The 18,969-nt window shown below is 39.4% G+C and overlaps 1 protein-coding gene across 1 annotated transcript in view; it reads right to left on the bottom strand.

Moving 5' to 3' along the window:
* Positions 1-180: 180 nt before the first annotated feature.
* The window catches only part of LOC135470733 (uncharacterized), a 39,923-nt gene continuing 21,134 nt past the window's right edge, over positions 181-18,969 (bottom strand). The window contains exons 2-12 of the mRNA XM_064749771.1: positions 10,382-10,500; positions 9,132-9,210; positions 7,975-8,174; positions 7,247-7,328; positions 6,545-6,746; positions 6,082-6,149; positions 5,763-5,839; positions 4,755-4,819; positions 3,597-3,691; positions 2,400-2,540; positions 181-461 (exon numbers count right to left, since the gene is read on the bottom strand). Coding sequence (XP_064605841.1) covers positions 361-461; positions 2,400-2,540; positions 3,597-3,691; positions 4,755-4,819; positions 5,763-5,839; positions 6,082-6,149; positions 6,545-6,746; positions 7,247-7,328; positions 7,975-8,174; positions 9,132-9,210; positions 10,382-10,447 — 1,176 coding nt within the window. The 5' untranslated portion in view covers positions 10,448-10,500 and the 3' untranslated portion in view covers positions 181-360. The remainder of the gene's footprint in view (positions 462-2,399; positions 2,541-3,596; positions 3,692-4,754; positions 4,820-5,762; positions 5,840-6,081; positions 6,150-6,544; positions 6,747-7,246; positions 7,329-7,974; positions 8,175-9,131; positions 9,211-10,381; positions 10,501-18,969) is intronic.

Here is an 18,969-nt window from a genome sequence, read left to right as displayed (position 1 = left end):
AAATATATTCAACAGTGATATCATGACGTGTGAATCTCCCATCATTTTAGTAATCAGGAATTTTGCCTTCCCTGTCATAGTTAGTCAAACAAATCAACTGGGAACATTACAGTGTACAAGTAGAGTCAAAATATATTCAACAGTGATATCATGACAGGTGAATCTCCCATCATTTTAGTAATCAGGAATTCTGCCTTCCCTGTCATAGTTAGTCAAACGAATCGACTGGGAATATTACGGTGTAGAGTCAAAATATATTCACTGTTCTATCATTTCGTACCCAGGAATTTTGATGAAGCCTTCCCCATGATATGTCATCAACTGATGACTCGGAACAGTGATAGGCCTACATAACCATGATCATATATCATCCACAGTGAGAAGATCATCATCTGATAAGTCATCCTTATCATCACTCAGGTCAAGGTCATTCAGATCAAGCTCCTCATCACTGTCATGCACTGTTAAAAAAAAAAAAAGCCCATAAATACTCTTCTTCTATTACATTTCATTTCCGTTTTAATCATTTGTAAGTTTTAGAGTCATAATATGACAATAACCAGGAGGATTAGCCAGAAATGTGAGCATGGTGTCAAAACAGCTCTTTCTGAGACCATTTTGTTGGAGCAAAATTTACATTACCATTTTAAAAGTGCTTAAAAGCAGAGAGTCAAAATAGCACTAAATCTCTATTTCACCTGTCCACTTGAATATCTGGACTAACCCTATAAAGGCCAGTAAAAGTAATTGTTTGGTTGACGCACACTATTGATGTGAACTTGCACAATGACAATTACACCATACATTCCCCCAGGATGTTAAGAAGTTAACTATCTAATGTAAATCCATCCAGAGTGGCTTTATTAACTTAATAACAAGAGTTACTCGGGCAACCAGAAAATGTCCTTCATAATGGGTTCCCCTAAATACATAGTATATTTTACACCCGTTCCTTGTGGAAGTTGTATAAAACCACAATACCGCCCAAAAGGATGCGTAGAACAATGACCTAATCTCAATCTAACTCACATGCCTGTGAATAAACAACTAAGGCATCAAAAGAAGCACGTGGTTTTTCATACAAGAATGAAAGGCAAAAAGCACATCAACATTTATATTCCCTAATGAAACTGTAAACATTCTTCCCCTACTGAAACCATATACCATAAGCACTGTTTACCTAATGAGAACAAAACCATTCTTCCCCTACTGACACCATAAGCATTCTTCCCCTACTGACACCATAAGCATCTTCCCCTACTGACACCATAACCATTCTTCCCCTACTGACACCATAAGCATTCTTCCCCTACTGACACCATAAGCATTCTTCCCCTACTGAAACCATAAACCATAAGCATTCTTCCTCTACTGACACCATAAGCATTCTTCGCCTACTAACACCATAACCATTCTTCCCCTACTGACGCCATAAGCATTCTTCCCCTACTGACACCATAACCATTCTTTCCCTATTGACACCGTAAGCATTCTTCCCCTACTGACACCATAAGCATTCTTCCCCTACTGAAACCATAAGCATTCTTCCCCTACTGACACCATAAGCATTCTTCCCCTACTGAAACCATAACCATTCTTCCCCTACTGAAACCATAAACCATAAGCACTGTTTACCTAATGAGAACAAAACCATTCTTCCCCTACTGACACCATAAGCATTCTTCCCCTACTGACACCATAAGCATCTTCCCCTACTGACACCATAACCATTCTTCCCCTACTGACACCATAAGCATTCTTCCCCTACTGACACCATAAGCATTCTTCCCCTACTGAAACCATAAACCATAAGCATTCTTCCTCTACTGACACCATAAGCATTCTTCGCCTACTAACACCATAACCATTCTTCCCCTACTGACGCCATAAGCATTCTTCCCCTACTGACACCATAACCATTCTTTCCCTATTGACACCGTAAGCATTCTTCCCCTACTGACACCATAAGCATTCTTCCCCTACTGAAACCATAAGCATTCTTCCCCTACTGACACCATAAGCATTCTTCCCCTACTGAAACCATAACCATTCTTCCCCTACTGAAACCATAAACCATAAGCACTGTTTACCTACTGAGAACAATACCATTCTTCCCCTACTGAGAACAATACCATTCTTCCCCTACTGAAACCATAAGCATTCTTCCCCTACTGACACCATAAGCATTCTTCCCCTACTGAAACCATAAGCATTCTTCTCCTACTGACACCATAAACATTCTTCCCCTACTGAAACCATAAGCATTCTTCCCCTACTGACACCATAACCATTCTTCCCCTACTGAAATCATAAGCATTCTTCCCTAACTGAAACCATCAGCATTCTTCTCCTACTGAAACTATAAGCATGATAACACAAGCATTCTTCCCCCTACTTACCCAAGGTATCTTGACTGGGTTTATGCTTGGGGGCCAGTGACAAGTCTGAGCTGTCATGATAGTCTGCCAGGTCTAAGCTGTCGTCATCTGATAACAGTTCTGCCACAGGCAGTCGAGCCTGCTGTCTTTTTCTGGATCCTTCTGCATTCAGAAATACATTGAGGATTTTATTTATTTATTTATTTATTTGATTGGTGTTTTACGTTTTCCTCAAGAATATTTCACTTATATGACAGCATTATGGTGGGAGGAAACCGGCCGTGCCCGAGGGAAACCCACGACGATCAAGAGGTTGCTGGAAGGCCTTCCCACTTACGCCCAGAGAGGAACATTGAGGATTTTAAAGTTAACAATTAACGTCCAAGTTATGCCCCTCATCTCTAAAACTGGAATTTTACAAATATCTGTAACTGCATGAAGTCACCCATAAACAAAACTCTATCATGTACCATGACCATACAACTGCATTTACTTACCTAGACGATACTAACGATCAGAATATTTCAGTTATAGCATGACATTCAGATTTAAGGGTGTCACATCGGTCTGAGTTTAATAGACTTGCAACCTCAAACAGATTGAATATTTGAATTATGGCAGAACCCATTAGGATGCTCCTGAGGATGACCTGTTGTAAGTTATAGGTTGTTTAATAACTTATTTCACTTACTGTAATCTGACCAGTGTTAAAAATTCACCATGTGTAATCAGTACAAGGTGTTCAGATTTCCCCTATAGCACAATACAGGGTATTAAAAGAGTTCTGAGATTTTACCTTCTTTAATCTAGATACAGCATTTATTTGTTTATTTGACTGGTGTTTCATGCCATACTTAAGACTATTTCACTAATATTTCACTTATACCATGGCAGCCAGCATTATAGCGACAGGAAAGCAAACAGAGCCTGGAAGAAACCCACGCCCAACCACATGTTGCTGGCAGTCTAGACAGGAATCCAAGTCCAACTCATACTCTCTTCCTTTCTGGTTGTATGTGGGAAGGTTTTCCAGCAACCTGTGGATGGTCGTGGGTTTCCCCCGGGTTCTGCCTGGTTTCCTCCCACCATAATGCTGGCCACCGAGGTATAAATGAAATATTCTTGAGTATGGCATAAAACACTCATCAAATAACTACATAAATCAAATAATTTACTACAAATCAACATCTGCATCACTTGGAAAATCTGTAAACTCACCATATTTGTTCTCTTTCCTGCTATCACCAGTGCCGTTTGACAAGATCAACATCTCCATGGCATCCACTTTATGCTTCAGACACAACACATTTGTCCTACAGTCACAGAATACAAGAACATGGGACTGGCATATCATACTTTGAAGTCATAGCACTTATAGACCAAAGTGAGAAGGGCTTTTAGTACCTGTTCTTCCTTGTTTCCTTCCATAATAATCCTGGACACTGTCTTATAAGTGAAATACTTGCATTCTTGAGTTACAGTGTAAAACACTCATCAAATAACTCACTTATAAATTGTCATGTCCGTAAGAGTTAAATCACCGTCATAATCGACTGCAAGCAACCATCAACAGACATACGTGTATGCTAGCTCCCTCCTGCCAGGGGGTCTGCCGGCAACCTGGGGATGGTCGTGGGTTTCCCCCGCTCTGCCCGGTTTCCTCCCACCACAATGCTGGCCGTCATTGTATAAGTGAAATACTTGTATTCTTGAGTTACAGTGTAAAACACCAATCAACAAATCACTTATAAAAAGTAAGAGCTCAACCACCGATATAATCGACTGTGAGCAACCATCAACATGCTAGCTCTCTCCTGCCAGGGGCAAAGTTAATCTCCACAGACGGCAAGGGGAAATACCCGCAGGCTGGCCACAACATATCTTAGCTTGATCACTGCTCGTGTTAACATGTCATATATTATCTCCAAGCTTTACTTCAAGTATGCATTTCATTTTCAACACATGCCAAAAAGAAAATCTGCTGATGCTGAATCATAATTATGCCCATGATCCTTGTATAAAGGGTCTGAGTCCTGTATAAATGCTGCACCCAATAATGGTGAAAACAAACTTGTTCTGAACACCATTGGCCATGCTGTCATGATTTACTATTGTCCAAAAGCTCCGTGATATAAACTGAAATAACGCTGAAAGTGACATACAAACCACAGGCAAGCAAATTAATACAATACTGAACTTTAAAATTTTGTCCCTGGCTTTATAGTTTGTTTGAAGGATAGCGGAACATCCTACATGTACATACTAGAAAAAAAGTCAATTTCAACACCCAAAAATATTTTGCCTCTAAAAATGAACCTTTTAGGGACACATTTGGGCAAATACAGTACACTGCAAAGACAGATTGAAAATCAATACCTGAGCTCAGTCATCTCCATTTGACCCAAGGATTTGTGTCCATGGTAACAGCTGACATCATTTGACTATGGAAACAAAGTAAACAAAATTGTAAACAAAAAAGTAAACAAAAATTGTAAATTGTAAACAATGAATGTACATGAATGTAACATATTAACCCCTTATTTTCAAGACTGCAAGAAGGTGCCTGGCAATTTGGGAAACACATGTCACCTTTTGAGAAAGCAGTAACAGCTATAGTGTCAATATTATACCCAAATAACTTTTGTCTAATATTACGCAATAGCCTGGGACAATATGGGTCTCACCACTTTCTCTAAACGGGTGTTCTCCAAAATGTCAAGCAAATATTTTCAGGCTTGTATAAAAGTGTTTAACTGTTTTTTACCACACTTAACAGTATTTCCTTGTGACGTCTACAATGGCCAGATTAATGGGTGGAGGAATCCAGAGCTTGGGTGAAACCACTTCACCTTAAAATGCAGCCGGGAAATCTACAATGGCGAGGATAATGGGTAGAGGAAACCAGAGCTTGGGTGAAACCACTTCACCTAAAAATGCAGCCGGGAAATCTACAATGGCGAGGTTAATGGGTAGAGGAAACCAAGGCTTGGGTGAAACCACTTCACCTTGAAATTACAGCCAGGAAATCTACAATGGCCAGGTTAATGGCTGGAGGAAACCAGAGCTTGGGTGAAACCACTTCACCTTGAAATGCAGCCGGAAAATCCTACCAAAATATAGCTGTACTTGATGATGTGAAAATCAGACAAAAACACCACCGTTTCATGGCATACATGTGTTATAACATTGAAGGTGATACTTTCTGGACATTTAGTTGGTGTTTTCTGGCCGTGTAATTGGCACTTTTTGGACACGAAGATAAGACTTTTCCATTATGACAATGTCAAATTTTGGTCATCTATAGGGCATTTTTAACAACAAGTTACATCATACAAACATTATGAAGGACCCACTTTTTATTCATGTAATTGTCATAATCCTTACCCTGTCTAATTTGCTCTGCATACATGTATTACGACTTCTCTGACTTTCAGTTTCGGGCACTCTTAGTTCCAATCCAGCTGCAAAAAGTTAAACAGTTAAAAATGCATAGTACCAACAAATATGTTTTTAATAGTTTAAAACCGATGCAATTTTGTTTTCAAAACCAAATTAAAAATGTGCATAAATTGCATTGAAATTTGCTCTTTCATATGCGAAATTTCATAAGGTTGAGGAATTAGGGAATAGGTTGATGCCAAGATGTGGCTTCAGAATTATATGTATAAAATGCAGCTGAAGCACAAGCATTAAATATTCTCACTTATTCTACTCTTCAGTCCATCTATATCTTTCCTTAGGGAGTCTGTGTCTTCTCTTTGCAACCGTCGACTGAAACACAATAACACATTAAACACTTTAAGCTTCCACATTTTTGATTCATTTATTTATTTATTTGATTGATGTTTTACGCCATACTCAAGAATGTTTCACTTAAATGATGGCGGCCACCATTGCAGTGGGAGGAAAACAGGCAAATCCCAGGAGAAACACACGACCATCCTCCACAGTTTTGCCCCGCCAACAACCTATGGGCACTTAAGCTACAAACAGGGATAATATATTCTTTATGCTTTTTGTATAAAATGTGGCAGTTGAAAAAATTAGATATATATTTCTGGTACAAAGTAAGAACAAATTGAAACCTAACAACGAAAAAAAACAAAAGCTCTCCCTTCACCCCCCCCCCAAAAAAAAAACAGTTCAAGCCAACAAAGCAATCTTACAGTTCCAGAAGCTCTCTGCTGTGCTGAAGCACTTGGCTGTCTGTAAACTCACTGCCACTGCCAGCCTTTACATGGTTACGAAGCTGTTTATGAATAGAATCCAGCTCTGTCATCACCTCTCTCTTCCACAACTCCAGACGCCTGTCATTGGCGGATTCCAAACTGCTATCTGACAACCGACTGTTAACATGCCGAACTTGATCTGAAAAGAATTGACAGATAAATTATTAGAAATCACACTAACATTGAAATGGCAATTATAACATGCCCTAATTCCTCAACCTTTTCCCATATGAAAGAACAACTTTCAGTGACACTTTTGCATATTTTTAATTTGACGTTGAAGACAAAACTGCATTGGTTGGAGTAGCCAGTTTCAGGGCTTCATGAAAAGAACAGTTTTATCCGTCAACGAAGAATAATGCCTTCAGAATAAGCTTGAATAAACACACTGCAAATGTGAAAAGGTTGAAGAATTATAGTAATAGATAAATTGTAATTATACAATTACACACACGTACACAGTCATACTGTTACTGACATTCCCATTTGCATCTAAATATTGCTGGCCTACTTGTAAAATAATGATTGTACACACACATGTAAACTGCTCCAACATTACAATACTAGTACCAATGGTACTATACCAAAGGAAATAAATTCCATCATTTTTTTCTGATGTAATAATAAAGTTTGTCTCACGCTGTAGTTCCCTGATGTGATCTCTGTACTGGTCCCTCTCAGACTCCAGCCTTTCCACCACTTTACTCAGTCGCTCTATAGCCTGAAACATAAACAGGCAGGCAAAACTACACACCGATACATGCACACACTGAGAAATGGCTATATATACACTATTCTGCAACTTTATTGAATGTACCTACTACTTAATATTTTTTTTTTTTTCAAATCTGCATATTTTTCATCCAGCACCGTTTGTTTGACACTGTTCGTGTGCTGCACAACTATAATAGTAGTAAATCTAAAATCGGAACAGACAGCACTCCTACACATACTTTTTTCTCTCTTTTGGGACAAATCCACATTAGTCAATAAATAGCCTATGACAATTGTATTTCAGTCAACACAGCCAGTTTCCAGCTAAACAGTGCACATATGCATGTACTCTTATGAACTTTGGGTGACTCCAGGACTGAAAGATAAGAGCCATAATATATAAACCAACACTCTCTAAATATAGGGCTGAGGGTATAAAGAATGACTGATTAAGGCTTAATGTCATTCTAGCAACAGTGCAACCATATCAAGGCAAAAAAGGTAAAGAAAACAATTTCATTTAATTCCATCCTTACAGCAGTGGTTTTGTTTTCCAGTTGGTCTCTTAGTTGTAAGGGAAATAATTTTTTGTTGCCAGTTTAATACACGTCATTGCATGAATACACATTTAACATGAAATATTCCAATGTTACCTTGTTCTGTCGTTCAAGTCTCTCCTCCAGGACTTTTGCACTGAGTGATGTCCCCTGACTGTATGAATCCGCCAAACTGACAGGGTGCGGGAGGGGTGACAGAGTAGAAATAAAACTGCTGTGCTCAACCATGTTAGGTTTCAGTGACATTGTGGGTGCCAGGTTTTCTGTGAAGATTGGATCTCTCACAAGAGGAGAAACTGGAACGTGAAACATAGCTTTTAACTGATTGACAAAAACTGAAAGATTCAACTGACTGATTAGTTGTTCTTAAGAATTCATCAGTTACATAATAAATGTTAGTAGGGCCTCCATGGCTCAGTTGGTTAGCGTGCTAGCGCAGCATTATGACCTAGGAGTCTCTCACCAATGCGGTCGCTGTGAGTTCAAGTCCAGCTCATGCTGGCTTCCTTTCTGGCCGTGCATGGGAAGGTCTGTCAGCAACCTGCGGATGGTCATGGGTTTCCCCCAGGCTGTGCCCGGTTTCTGGTACCCACCATAATGCTGGCCGCCATCGTATAAGTGAGATATTCTTGAGTTACAGTGTAAAACACCAATCAAATAATTAAATAAATAAATGCTAGTCAGTTTTACTGAACTTGGGGGAAACCAAAGTGTTTGTGGTTAAATATTAACCTTTAGCAAATTACTAATGAACTTTCTCAAGAGTGATGAACAGACATGACGATGTTAAACAAATCTTCAACTGCACACATGACTGTATAAGTGCAGTCAACAGCTTATTCAGTGTGTGTAGCCCCTATTAAAGAACAGTGAGAGCGGGGAAATCTACAAATTTCTCATAAAAGCAACTTTCCCAACAGCTGTGTGAGGCTGTGACATGTGATCTTTTGCTTTTTACAATGCACAACTCTCTTTACCGTAATTCTTCTAAAATTTGTGACAAATATTAGTAGTGTTGAAAGTAGAATATTACATTTCTTTATCAGGATTTCAGAAAAGTAATGATATGAGTACTGGTATGTTCTTCATTAGATGGTCTAACCATGTTAGAAACAAGAAAAAGCAGTATTCCTTTGAGAATTACATGTACATGTTAAAATGAGCAGACCAGGCGTTCCAAATTTAAGAAGAAATAGGGTATATTGAGCACTGTAACATGTACCTGTATCTGAAATAAAAGTGGTTGTACTTACATTTAGTCGGCCAGTAATTACTGTCTCCAGTTGGAATGCTTGATGAATCAACAAGACTCCCTCCTTTACCCAAAGTCATCTAAACATAAATCAATGAAAACAAGCTTCAAACTGCATCATCATTAAGATGACGGATATATTAAGTAAAGATGATCGATAACCCGTTCTCTATACAAAGAGCTACATCTGCATGTTGTATTTAGCAAATTTTTCAGTTATATGTGTGTGTACATATACCGTGTCTTCTTGTAGCAAGTCCATGTAGCTAAAGTGCTGCCAGCACTGAAGTATCACCCCGAAGACATCAGACATGACGCCCCGTGCAGTCATGTTATACTGACAAAAACTGAAATGGAGTAACTAACTTCAAATACAACTGACGCTGCTGAATGCTTCAGGTGTATATTAGTTATGCTAAATTCTGTACCAGTATCTGTGTGATTGTTTTTGTCAATCTATAACATTAAAACACATGTTGGATCGAGTCAAGACCCTTCAGTTTTTTTTTTTTTATTTAACACACAGTTTAGTCTGCTTTGTTTTATGGCTTTTAGCCACAGGGACAGATACCAACTTAAATATTTTCTTTTTATTCATGTTTTTGGTCCTGTGGCAAACGAATAGCAGTGGATCGTTTCACTTGGTGAACTACACGTACCTTCAGCACTCCAGTTTTCTTCGTCACAGATGAGCAGCTAGTGAACTGTTCGTAGAAGGCCTTAGGCAGTTAGATTAAATTAATCATTTACGTCCATTTTCACCAATTTCTGATAGTTACCTGCTTCAACATTTAAGCAGTGTGCAGCTGTTTTAAAATGGATTTAAATGCCCACTTCAATGTGCCGCATGGAATGGACTCACTGGCTTCTTGAATTAAATTATTAAACGCCGAGGCAGGTAAGTATCAGAAATTGTTGAAAATAGACCTCAACATTTAGGACTCAGAGCGCTATGATATATACCTATCATACAACATAAAAACTGCACACTAGAGTCCATCTAGAATGAATACACGAAGGGGATGGTGATGCAAAGAAATCATGGTTCTAAAAAAAATAAAAGGCCAAAGTAACAATGCCATACTGCTTTCTGAAGTTATTGGTTATGTCATAACATAAGATGTTGGTCTTGTACCTGTGTTGTTGTTGTCGTTGCATATTTAAATTTCGCTTTGAACTTGCACGTCAAACACACATTCTATCAAATGACGATAGTTTCCCGGATATGTCACCTTCTTGATTTTCACTCACCTTCACTTTCGCTAAGTTTGCATCCGTTTCCTCCACAATCGACTGAAACTTTTTCTCCCAGTCCATTGCGGTGTGTTTTTTGACAGTTTGCAGTCGCCGCTTCCTCTCAACCCACGTGACTGGAAAGGGGAGAATACTTCGTAGAGCAAAGCACAACAGGCCGGCTTATCAGGCCACAGACCCCCATTAGTTTTCCATAAGCGACAATGTTAACGTTTAGCGCTGTAGCTCAGTCCCAAACATTCCCAGGCCAATAAGCTTTGGTGCATACCTGGCCCAGCCTGTGAGAAAGAAGCTGTAAAAATCTTGACATAGGTTGACCGTCAAAATCTGGACCTTTACATCCCGGCAGCTGGGAGGGGTGCCTAGCAACGCCAAGGGGACGTCACTCGCAGCCTCATCACCACCTGTCTCCTTGTGTCCTCTCGCCCAGAATTTCAAACTTTCACCATTAAAACTCATACCTGCCCAAAGCTTAGACAATTTCCATCATTTTGATACCAAGCATGCACCTGTACACCAAAAACGGCAGGCTGGCAGCAAAAAAAGACTTTACACCCTAAAATACACAGAACTACAATCGTCCCTACTGAAAAACGGAAGTTGTAATGGGGGTCTGTGTCCTATCACACCAGCCAACTTTTTTCAAAATCAATGATTTTTGCACCACATAATGCTTACTACCTCTAAACCTCACACATAAAGTTACAGCTTGATACATGCAAAAACTTTTGAGTAGGAGGAATTTAACTTGGGGTACCCCTATCTTGGAAATGTGTCTGTTTGTCCGTCCTCAAGCACGAAGTTCAAAGCTCTGTAGTGCACATACCGTTCAAAATATCTTAACCAGGTCAAATGTTTTGGAAAGCTGGTATGTATATCTGCAAGAAAAATGAAAAAATTCCAATGACAAAGTATTTTACATTTTCCATTGACAAACATTTAGAAAATTATGGATTTTCAAGTAGATTTTCTTGTTTACAGCAGTGTTAAGAAAATACTTAAAAGCCAAAAGTGTCAAAATATATATCAAAAGACAGGTAATTTATCTGATAATTCACTTACAAAATATAGGACATACCTTTTAGCAACTTTGTGCAAAATTTGACTTAAAGTGATACAGGTGGGTAGCAAAGCGGAGTTTCAAAATTCCAGAAAAGTACATTTTGATCACCATCAAAGTAAACATATGCATCCAAATTGATACAGAAATGCTCATAGGCACAGTTTCCATGGATAGGGCTAAAGAAAAGACTAGTATCCCTTTTACATAGTGATTCACATGATAAAACCCTTTAAAAGATCACCCACTACCCCCCCCCCCCCCCCCCCACCACTACCCCCCCTTTCCCGTCTCCCCCATGGCTGCCATTGGTTGGCTGGCTTACCTCAACTCACAGTGCAAAAGAATCCCACCACCTGTGTTGTTGCCTCAGACTAAATTAGTACTTTCCACATAACAAACACCAAAGTGTGACACTGGCATCTACAAGAGATAAGTAGAGGGGAGAAATACGAATTTGCCACTTACAAAAATAAAGCCACACAGTACATCCACATTGGTCATTCAGACAGTCAGCAAGGCAACCCTCCCAAGACATGTTGAAGGGACCCAAGAAGAGGGGAAAAGCTATACTTTTTAACCTGTAACAACATAGAAATCCTCAAATAATCAGTGAGAAATTACATCCGTAATCAGGTTCCACACTGGGTGTTCCTGGGTGGGCATGAGGAATGGACATTCAAACTGTCCGTACATATATGAGAAACCTGTGACGTTTCCCCGGTTGGGGGGGGGGGGGGGGGGGCTGGAGGGGTATGTGTCATGGTGTAGTACCGGACCAATGACGGGGATTCTAGGTCGGCCAAGGGAGTGGAAGACTGCATCCGAATGGTCAGGCCTTTGAGGAAGCTGAACGGCTAGCAGACCCCACTCACCTAGGTAGATCCCAGTTCAATATATGCATAAACCAGGCAAAGTTCACTGACGCCATGTTTGGGAGACAAGATCTAAAGAGGGAAACCAAGACAAAAGCTCAATAGGTATTAAACTAGGATGTGAAAGCCATATGTAGCTGTCTAATTTCTAACTTGTGTGTGAGGACTTTGGAAACATAAAAAAAAATCCCAGTTGCCCAGGGAGGTGGATGCCACACTGGGCCAGATACTAAAACAAAAACTCCTTGAGATGTCGCAGGAACAGCGTACTATGTTCTGGTGGAGAAACAGACACCTGGTGGGGCAGAGACTCATTTTCACAAGGGCAATATTCCAACAGATCACACTTACATGTATGCTAGAAACTTGAAATTGATCATTTTTGTTCCAACGCCGCACATACTGTGTGAGTGCACATGTAACTTGTCAGGGGCATGAATATACACATGCAATGAAAACTACATGCCTACAGTGGTTTATTTTTAAGTTTAAAGAGGAAAATTTACCTTGTCCACTTCAAGTCTATGCCCAAAACAGCAGACAGTGTTGCAGCAGAGATGCCTGTTTTTAATGTTTTGTGACCTGCAGGATGATTTGAAGCACATTTACCTAGTGTGTGGTGGCACACATGGGAGGAACCTGACTTGGTTTGTAAATTAAATGCACACTGGCCCTCTCTACTACTCTAGCCAAGTAAATTAATCTGCTGATGTGTTTTTATCCACCTGTGTGAGGCTGGGCCCTTATATGTGATGCAAGGCCTTATTGACCATCCTTAATCACACCACCCTATCTATCAGCCACATACTCCAATTTCACTCGCAGCACTCAAATTTTGCATTATTTATCAAATGTCAGCCCCAAAAGAGACATTTTAAAAACCAGGAACAATGAAACATGGTCTGTGTTTGTTCCAGTCTGTTTATACTCCTGTACTACCCTTGACCACAGAGCGTTTTAGCCGATTTTTAGACAAAATGGATATGTGGGGAAAATATAGAATTAAAAAGCTTTAAAACTACTCAATCAAGTTCCATGTCAATGCAAACCACATCGCAGATGTACCCACCAAATATTATCAGGCTGCTGCGAAATCTGAGCACACAGTGACATATTACATGTTTTGGCACAAGTGGACAGATCAGGCCACAGACCCCCATTAGTTTTCCATAAGCGACAATGTTAACGTTTAGCGCTGTAGCTCAGTCCCAAACATTCCCAGGCCAATAAGCTTTGGTGCATACCTGGCCCAGCCTGTGAGAAAGAAGCTGTAAAAATCTTGACATAGGTTGACCGTCAAAATCTGGACCTTTACATCCCGGCAGCTGGGAGGGGTGCCTAGCAACGCCAAGGGGACGTCACTCGCAGCCTCATCACCACCTGTCTCCTTGTGTCCTCTCGCCCAGAATTTCAAACTTTCACCATTAAAACTCATACCTGCCCAAAGCTTAGACAATTTCCATCATTTTGATACCAAGCATGCACCTGTACACCAAAAACGGCAGGCTGGCAGCAAAAAAAGACTTTACACCCTAAAATACACAGAACTACAATCGTCCCTACTGAAAAACGGAAGTTGTAATGGGGGTCTGTGTCCTTATACACGCCTGGGCCAACTCGTAGCCAGGCCTTCACACGCATACTTACAGTCAGGAGCCTGGACTGATTACCGAACGAACGAGTCTATGGTCAACAAAAGCTAGTAGAATGTGGGACATTCCCTCAGTGTGCACGGTGTGGTGTTTTTCTGGTTCTTCTTTCTTTCATTTTTTCAAAACAGCCTGTAGGTCAATAGTTAACCATTAGGTCTATAGGGCCTGCTATAACGAAAAAGACCGAACTTTAAAAAGATAACTTTTTGTTTTGTGTGCATCTAGGCTCAATCATAAATACATGGAAGGTATATAGTTCTGCCAATATAAATTTGCCCAAATGGGTCTGCCAATATAGGTTTGCCCAAATGGGTCTGCCAATATAAATTTGCCCAAATGGGTCTGCCAATATAGGTTTGCTCAAATGGGTCTGCCAATATAAATTTGCCCAAATGGGTCTGCCAATATAGGTTTGCCCAAATGGGTCTGCCAATACAGATTTGTCCAAATGGGTCTGCCAATATAGATTTGCGTAAAATGGGTCTGCCAATATGGATTTGCGCAAATGGGTCTGCCAATATAGATTTGCCCAAATTGGTCTGCCAATATTGATTGGCACAAATGGTAGCCTATATGTGTATATGCCATGTTATACTGTATTACCGAATTTAACGTGTATATTAATGACGAGAAATTTTTAGCAAAAACACAATGAATGAGCGAACAATGAATGAGTGAGTGAGTTCTTGGGATTTCACGTCGTACTTAACAATTGTTCAGTCATATGACGACGAATGAATCCTTAGAGTGCATCTAATGTGCCTCCTCGTTGCAGGACGGATTTCCACCACTCTTTTATCTAGTGCTGCTTCACTGAGACGACTTAACGAAGACAATTAAGCATTCTGTTGATCAAGTTTTTTTCTTCAGTCTCACAACCGTTAAGCGTTTGTTGTGACGTCAAGCTATTGTCTGCGCAACTGATTATTTTTCAAGAATCCACTCGTGTGAGTTAGTGGTTTGAGTGGTGAAGGGTGACGCCTTGTAAAACCTCAATGCGCCTTCGGATGGTGTACGGCACAGCGGGATTCGAACCCACGAACACAAGACTTTAAAGCATTCCAATATCCCACTGAGATATCCGGGACGACCGTACAACCTTCTCCTTATTAAACGATGGCATTAAACGTTTGTTGTGACGTCAATACTTTGTTTAATCGATCATAAAAATGTTATACATGAAGGATCCATTCGTTTCTGATCACTGTAAAATTTATTTTCTAACAGTTTCGCCCCTCGCTTTCATTTCAAGTACTCAAAATGTTGCCAGTGTGAGAAAAGGGAGAGTCAATTCTCTCTAAATATGAATAAATATGTATAAATATGAACAGCAAAAGAGAGTTTGTACTTAGGTGAACTAGTGGGTACAATTTGTGGCATTCTGATTATGAACATTTTGGACATCTCGAGGCCCGGTTGTGTCAAAGTGACAGAGTTTGCATAATCTATTATCAGACTTCCCCAGATTATATGTAAGCTTCAATCAATTCAGATTTGCTTTCCCGTAAAATTAATCACAGAGAGTCACTCAATGTATCCTCATGTAGTAATCTATATAGAGTACAACCGACTGGTGTCCCACTGGCTAAAAGCTCCAGCTTAACGTCGTTGCATTAAAACTTCATGTAACACCTTCATGAAAGATCAACGACGTATTATTTTTGCTATGCAAATAATACGGCTCAGCTGGCACGACAGAGCATTCGTTGACGCTAATTGTGATGTCGCGTTATTTTTTATTATTATTATTTGTTTGAAATGATACGCGATTCTTGGAAAAGAATCGATAGTTTTAGCATCACTACAAACACGTTTAAGTAGGTGAAACAACTCGCAACAGTTTATTCTTCAAAAAGAATCGACGCGGTACTTGTATGAAAAAAAATTTGGACATTTCGACTTTTTCTTCTCGAAGTTTCTACTTTTTGTAAAATGTGGACTTCCTGTTGGTCAAACTTAGTAAACTAATAATACGAAAACATTTGGAAATCAGTAATCAAAAATCAGTTTGCTACCAACAGGCTTCATCTGCTTTGAGGGGGAAGTTTGTATTTCCCGCGGCTTTGCACTTCTTAAGAAGACAAATGAATGTAGCTGCGGAGAGAATCAAAGCTGTGAGCACTGCGTTTGCTCTCTTTTCCTGTCTAAAAAATATGTAGAGTAAAAGTAGAATATAAAGAAATCATGAAGTTTTTTTCTTGTCCCGTGGAAGGCATTCGGGTTTTAATTTTCAAATCTTCCACATATACTGTACTAATATTAACAACAAAGACGAGGAAAAAAATCATTACTGGTCATCTTCAAACACGTCAACCGAACATCCACCACACTGATGCAAATGTTCAGTTTGTTGGTGACGTCATGACGTCACAATTTCTTCACCAACAAATGGCCGACAACTTCTGGAATCCTCTACCAGAATTGTTACGTCAGCTAATGACGTCACGGACGTTGACAAGGTGTTGGTACATAGAAACCATTTCTGTGCACCCTGGTATTCAGGAAAGATGAAGGTCCTACCCATCTTATTGCTAATGTGCTTAGTTTTTTGCGTCAAATGGGTCGCAGTTGTGTTCCTGGATAGTCTGAAAGAAGAGTAAGTATTGCTTTACCGTTTTACATTTGGTTTAATGGCCACAGTGGCAATAAACTGTTAAACAAGGTGTTGCCTGTCTACAAGACTAGCTTTCTGTCACATTCTATACTCGGTCCTGTTACATAAATCCACTTTTAGCTATATTTCAAAACTTTAATCTTCTTTTAAAAACCGATGTATTTGAAGCTAGATGTCCAAACTTCTTTGAAATTGTTCTTCCACTGCATACAATCAACAATCAAAAATTTTAATGCATATTTTAGGAATTCAATTTTAGGCCACAAGCCAGAGTGCTGTATTTTGTTAACCCATACCCAAAACCCTGAATTCTATAAAATCAGTCATTAAATTCAAAAGCAATTAAAAAACTATATGTATGCCTCTACGTGACATTTACTGCCTCCTTCTGCAGCATTATGTTGAACTACAAGCGGATCTAAAATGTGTCTCGTTCTTCATAGCTTAGCCTTCAGAAATACAAATCTTTACTCTTACATTCATAACCTGGACTTCAATCAGTGTGTTGTCCTCGACATGTCAAAGGTGTGCGCTACAAACACGTGTATGTTTACCTTCATCGTAATGCACCTCTGACTTCTTGTCATTCAGGCCTACTAATTCGTGAATAATAAAAACCATGACATCACAACTGACATAAATGTACCCATCGCATCGAAAGCAAGCCAAACTTTGCTAACAGTCGTTTTCTTTGAATCCATCGCATTCGCTCTCCTGGAAAGTTTTGGTTGCAGAAGATTTCACCAATAAAAGGGTGATAGGTAACTTGTTTGCCAGTGTTAACATTAATTTTAGCTTTAATACATAAGGAACAATAAGCGCCTATTGTTAATAAAAAGAATGTTCCGGAACTTAATTCTCGGAACAACAGCTAAGCAATGCAAACACATGATTCGAAATTGGCTGTTTGCCAAGTTCGGGTGCACCCGCTTGATTTGTGTTAATTGCGTTGCTATGATCTTCGTTATCCCCACATAGGAATATGATACAAAATTAGAATTGCTTTTTTGCACGAAACCTGTTTTCGTCCCATACAACTTTGAGGACAGCATTGGCAACAGGAATGGGTTATAAGTTAGTGAATGTAGCGAATCAAAGCTGAGCAGAGAACATGCTCAACCGATTTCGGGGCTACACTACATGCTGAACACGTCTGTTTGTTTTGTTGGGTCCAGGTGTAGAGAACAGACAACCCTTGAAAAGGTTATTACAAGTGTCAGAGTATTTTGGGGTCTTCCGAACCCCGAACCTCCCTGGTGGAAGCCCCTTGTATGTGACTGGGCAAATCCCTAACCTCGAGGTAACTGTCTTTTACATTGTACTTCACCTTCATTTGTCAGTTACTAAGTTCTCATGTGTTATCTCAAGAGCTTATACACTGACGGTAAATAGCTTAAATGGGAGATGACATCCAGATACAGTCAATCCTTTCTGAAATACCATCTGTTAAGTAGGTGAACTATTCTGTGTTGACTTGGCATTGGCGGGGTATAGTGACGTGGATGTGTCATTTATAGTTATTTGCATAAGTTATTATTTGGATTTCTAAGTGAAGAGTATCTTAGTACTTGTGTGTACAAACCTGTTATGCTCATATATAAAGACGCATATATATTTTAGTTGCAAATAATAAATGCATGCTTTAGGTAAAACCGCACAGACTTTCAAATCATAAGATATCAGTTGGATAGCGATAATCTTGAATTTATACTTCTTTTGTTGCTATCTTATGTGAACAACCATTTCCATTGAAAGCCTGTAGAATAAATAGATCCTGTCGTAGACGTATGGCGATCTGTGCTGAAATTAAAAGTCTAACATTTTATTCTTTTAAAATACCGTTACCAAGAGCAATAAAACAGACCATTGCATCATGTGGACCTGTTTTCCTGTTCCCTGTACAGGTTATATCGAAGCCATAAACATCGTGCCAGCTATGTACATTTTGATGAAAATGGCCTCGAAGCCGACAAAATCCACCAGTAAGTTATGTTCATGTGTATGTACAAGACAGTTGATAAATCAATGTCAATTGTTCTTATATTCCACTAACCAGGCTTTAAGATGTCTGTAATATAAAAAGAAATAAAGATAGCTTTTAAAATGTATAACTTTGCACACACAAAAATTAAGTGCTTTTCTATCGTCGTGCACAGGATTTTGGCCTATATTGTTAACATTTACAATTGCACGTTAAGTGGATTTTAAGTCCTCGTATTACAAATGTAATTGTTCAACAGGAAAATTACCAAGACGGAGGCTTCGAAGAGTTGTCCAGAAACGGGTAATTCGCCGAGGTAAGCTATACATATGTACGAAATTGTTACAAATAATGGAAGTAAAATGATTGGCCTCGTTGTTTGACGCCATTAGACGTTCTATAC

The sequence above is a fragment of the Liolophura sinensis genome, chromosome 7 (assembly GCF_032854445.1).
Source record: "Liolophura sinensis isolate JHLJ2023 chromosome 7, CUHK_Ljap_v2, whole genome shotgun sequence".
NCBI lineage: Eukaryota > Metazoa > Mollusca > Polyplacophora > Chitonida > Chitonidae > Liolophura > Liolophura sinensis.
The sequence above is the reverse complement of the archived record's forward strand: the minus strand, read 5'-3'. Positions and strand labels throughout refer to the sequence as shown.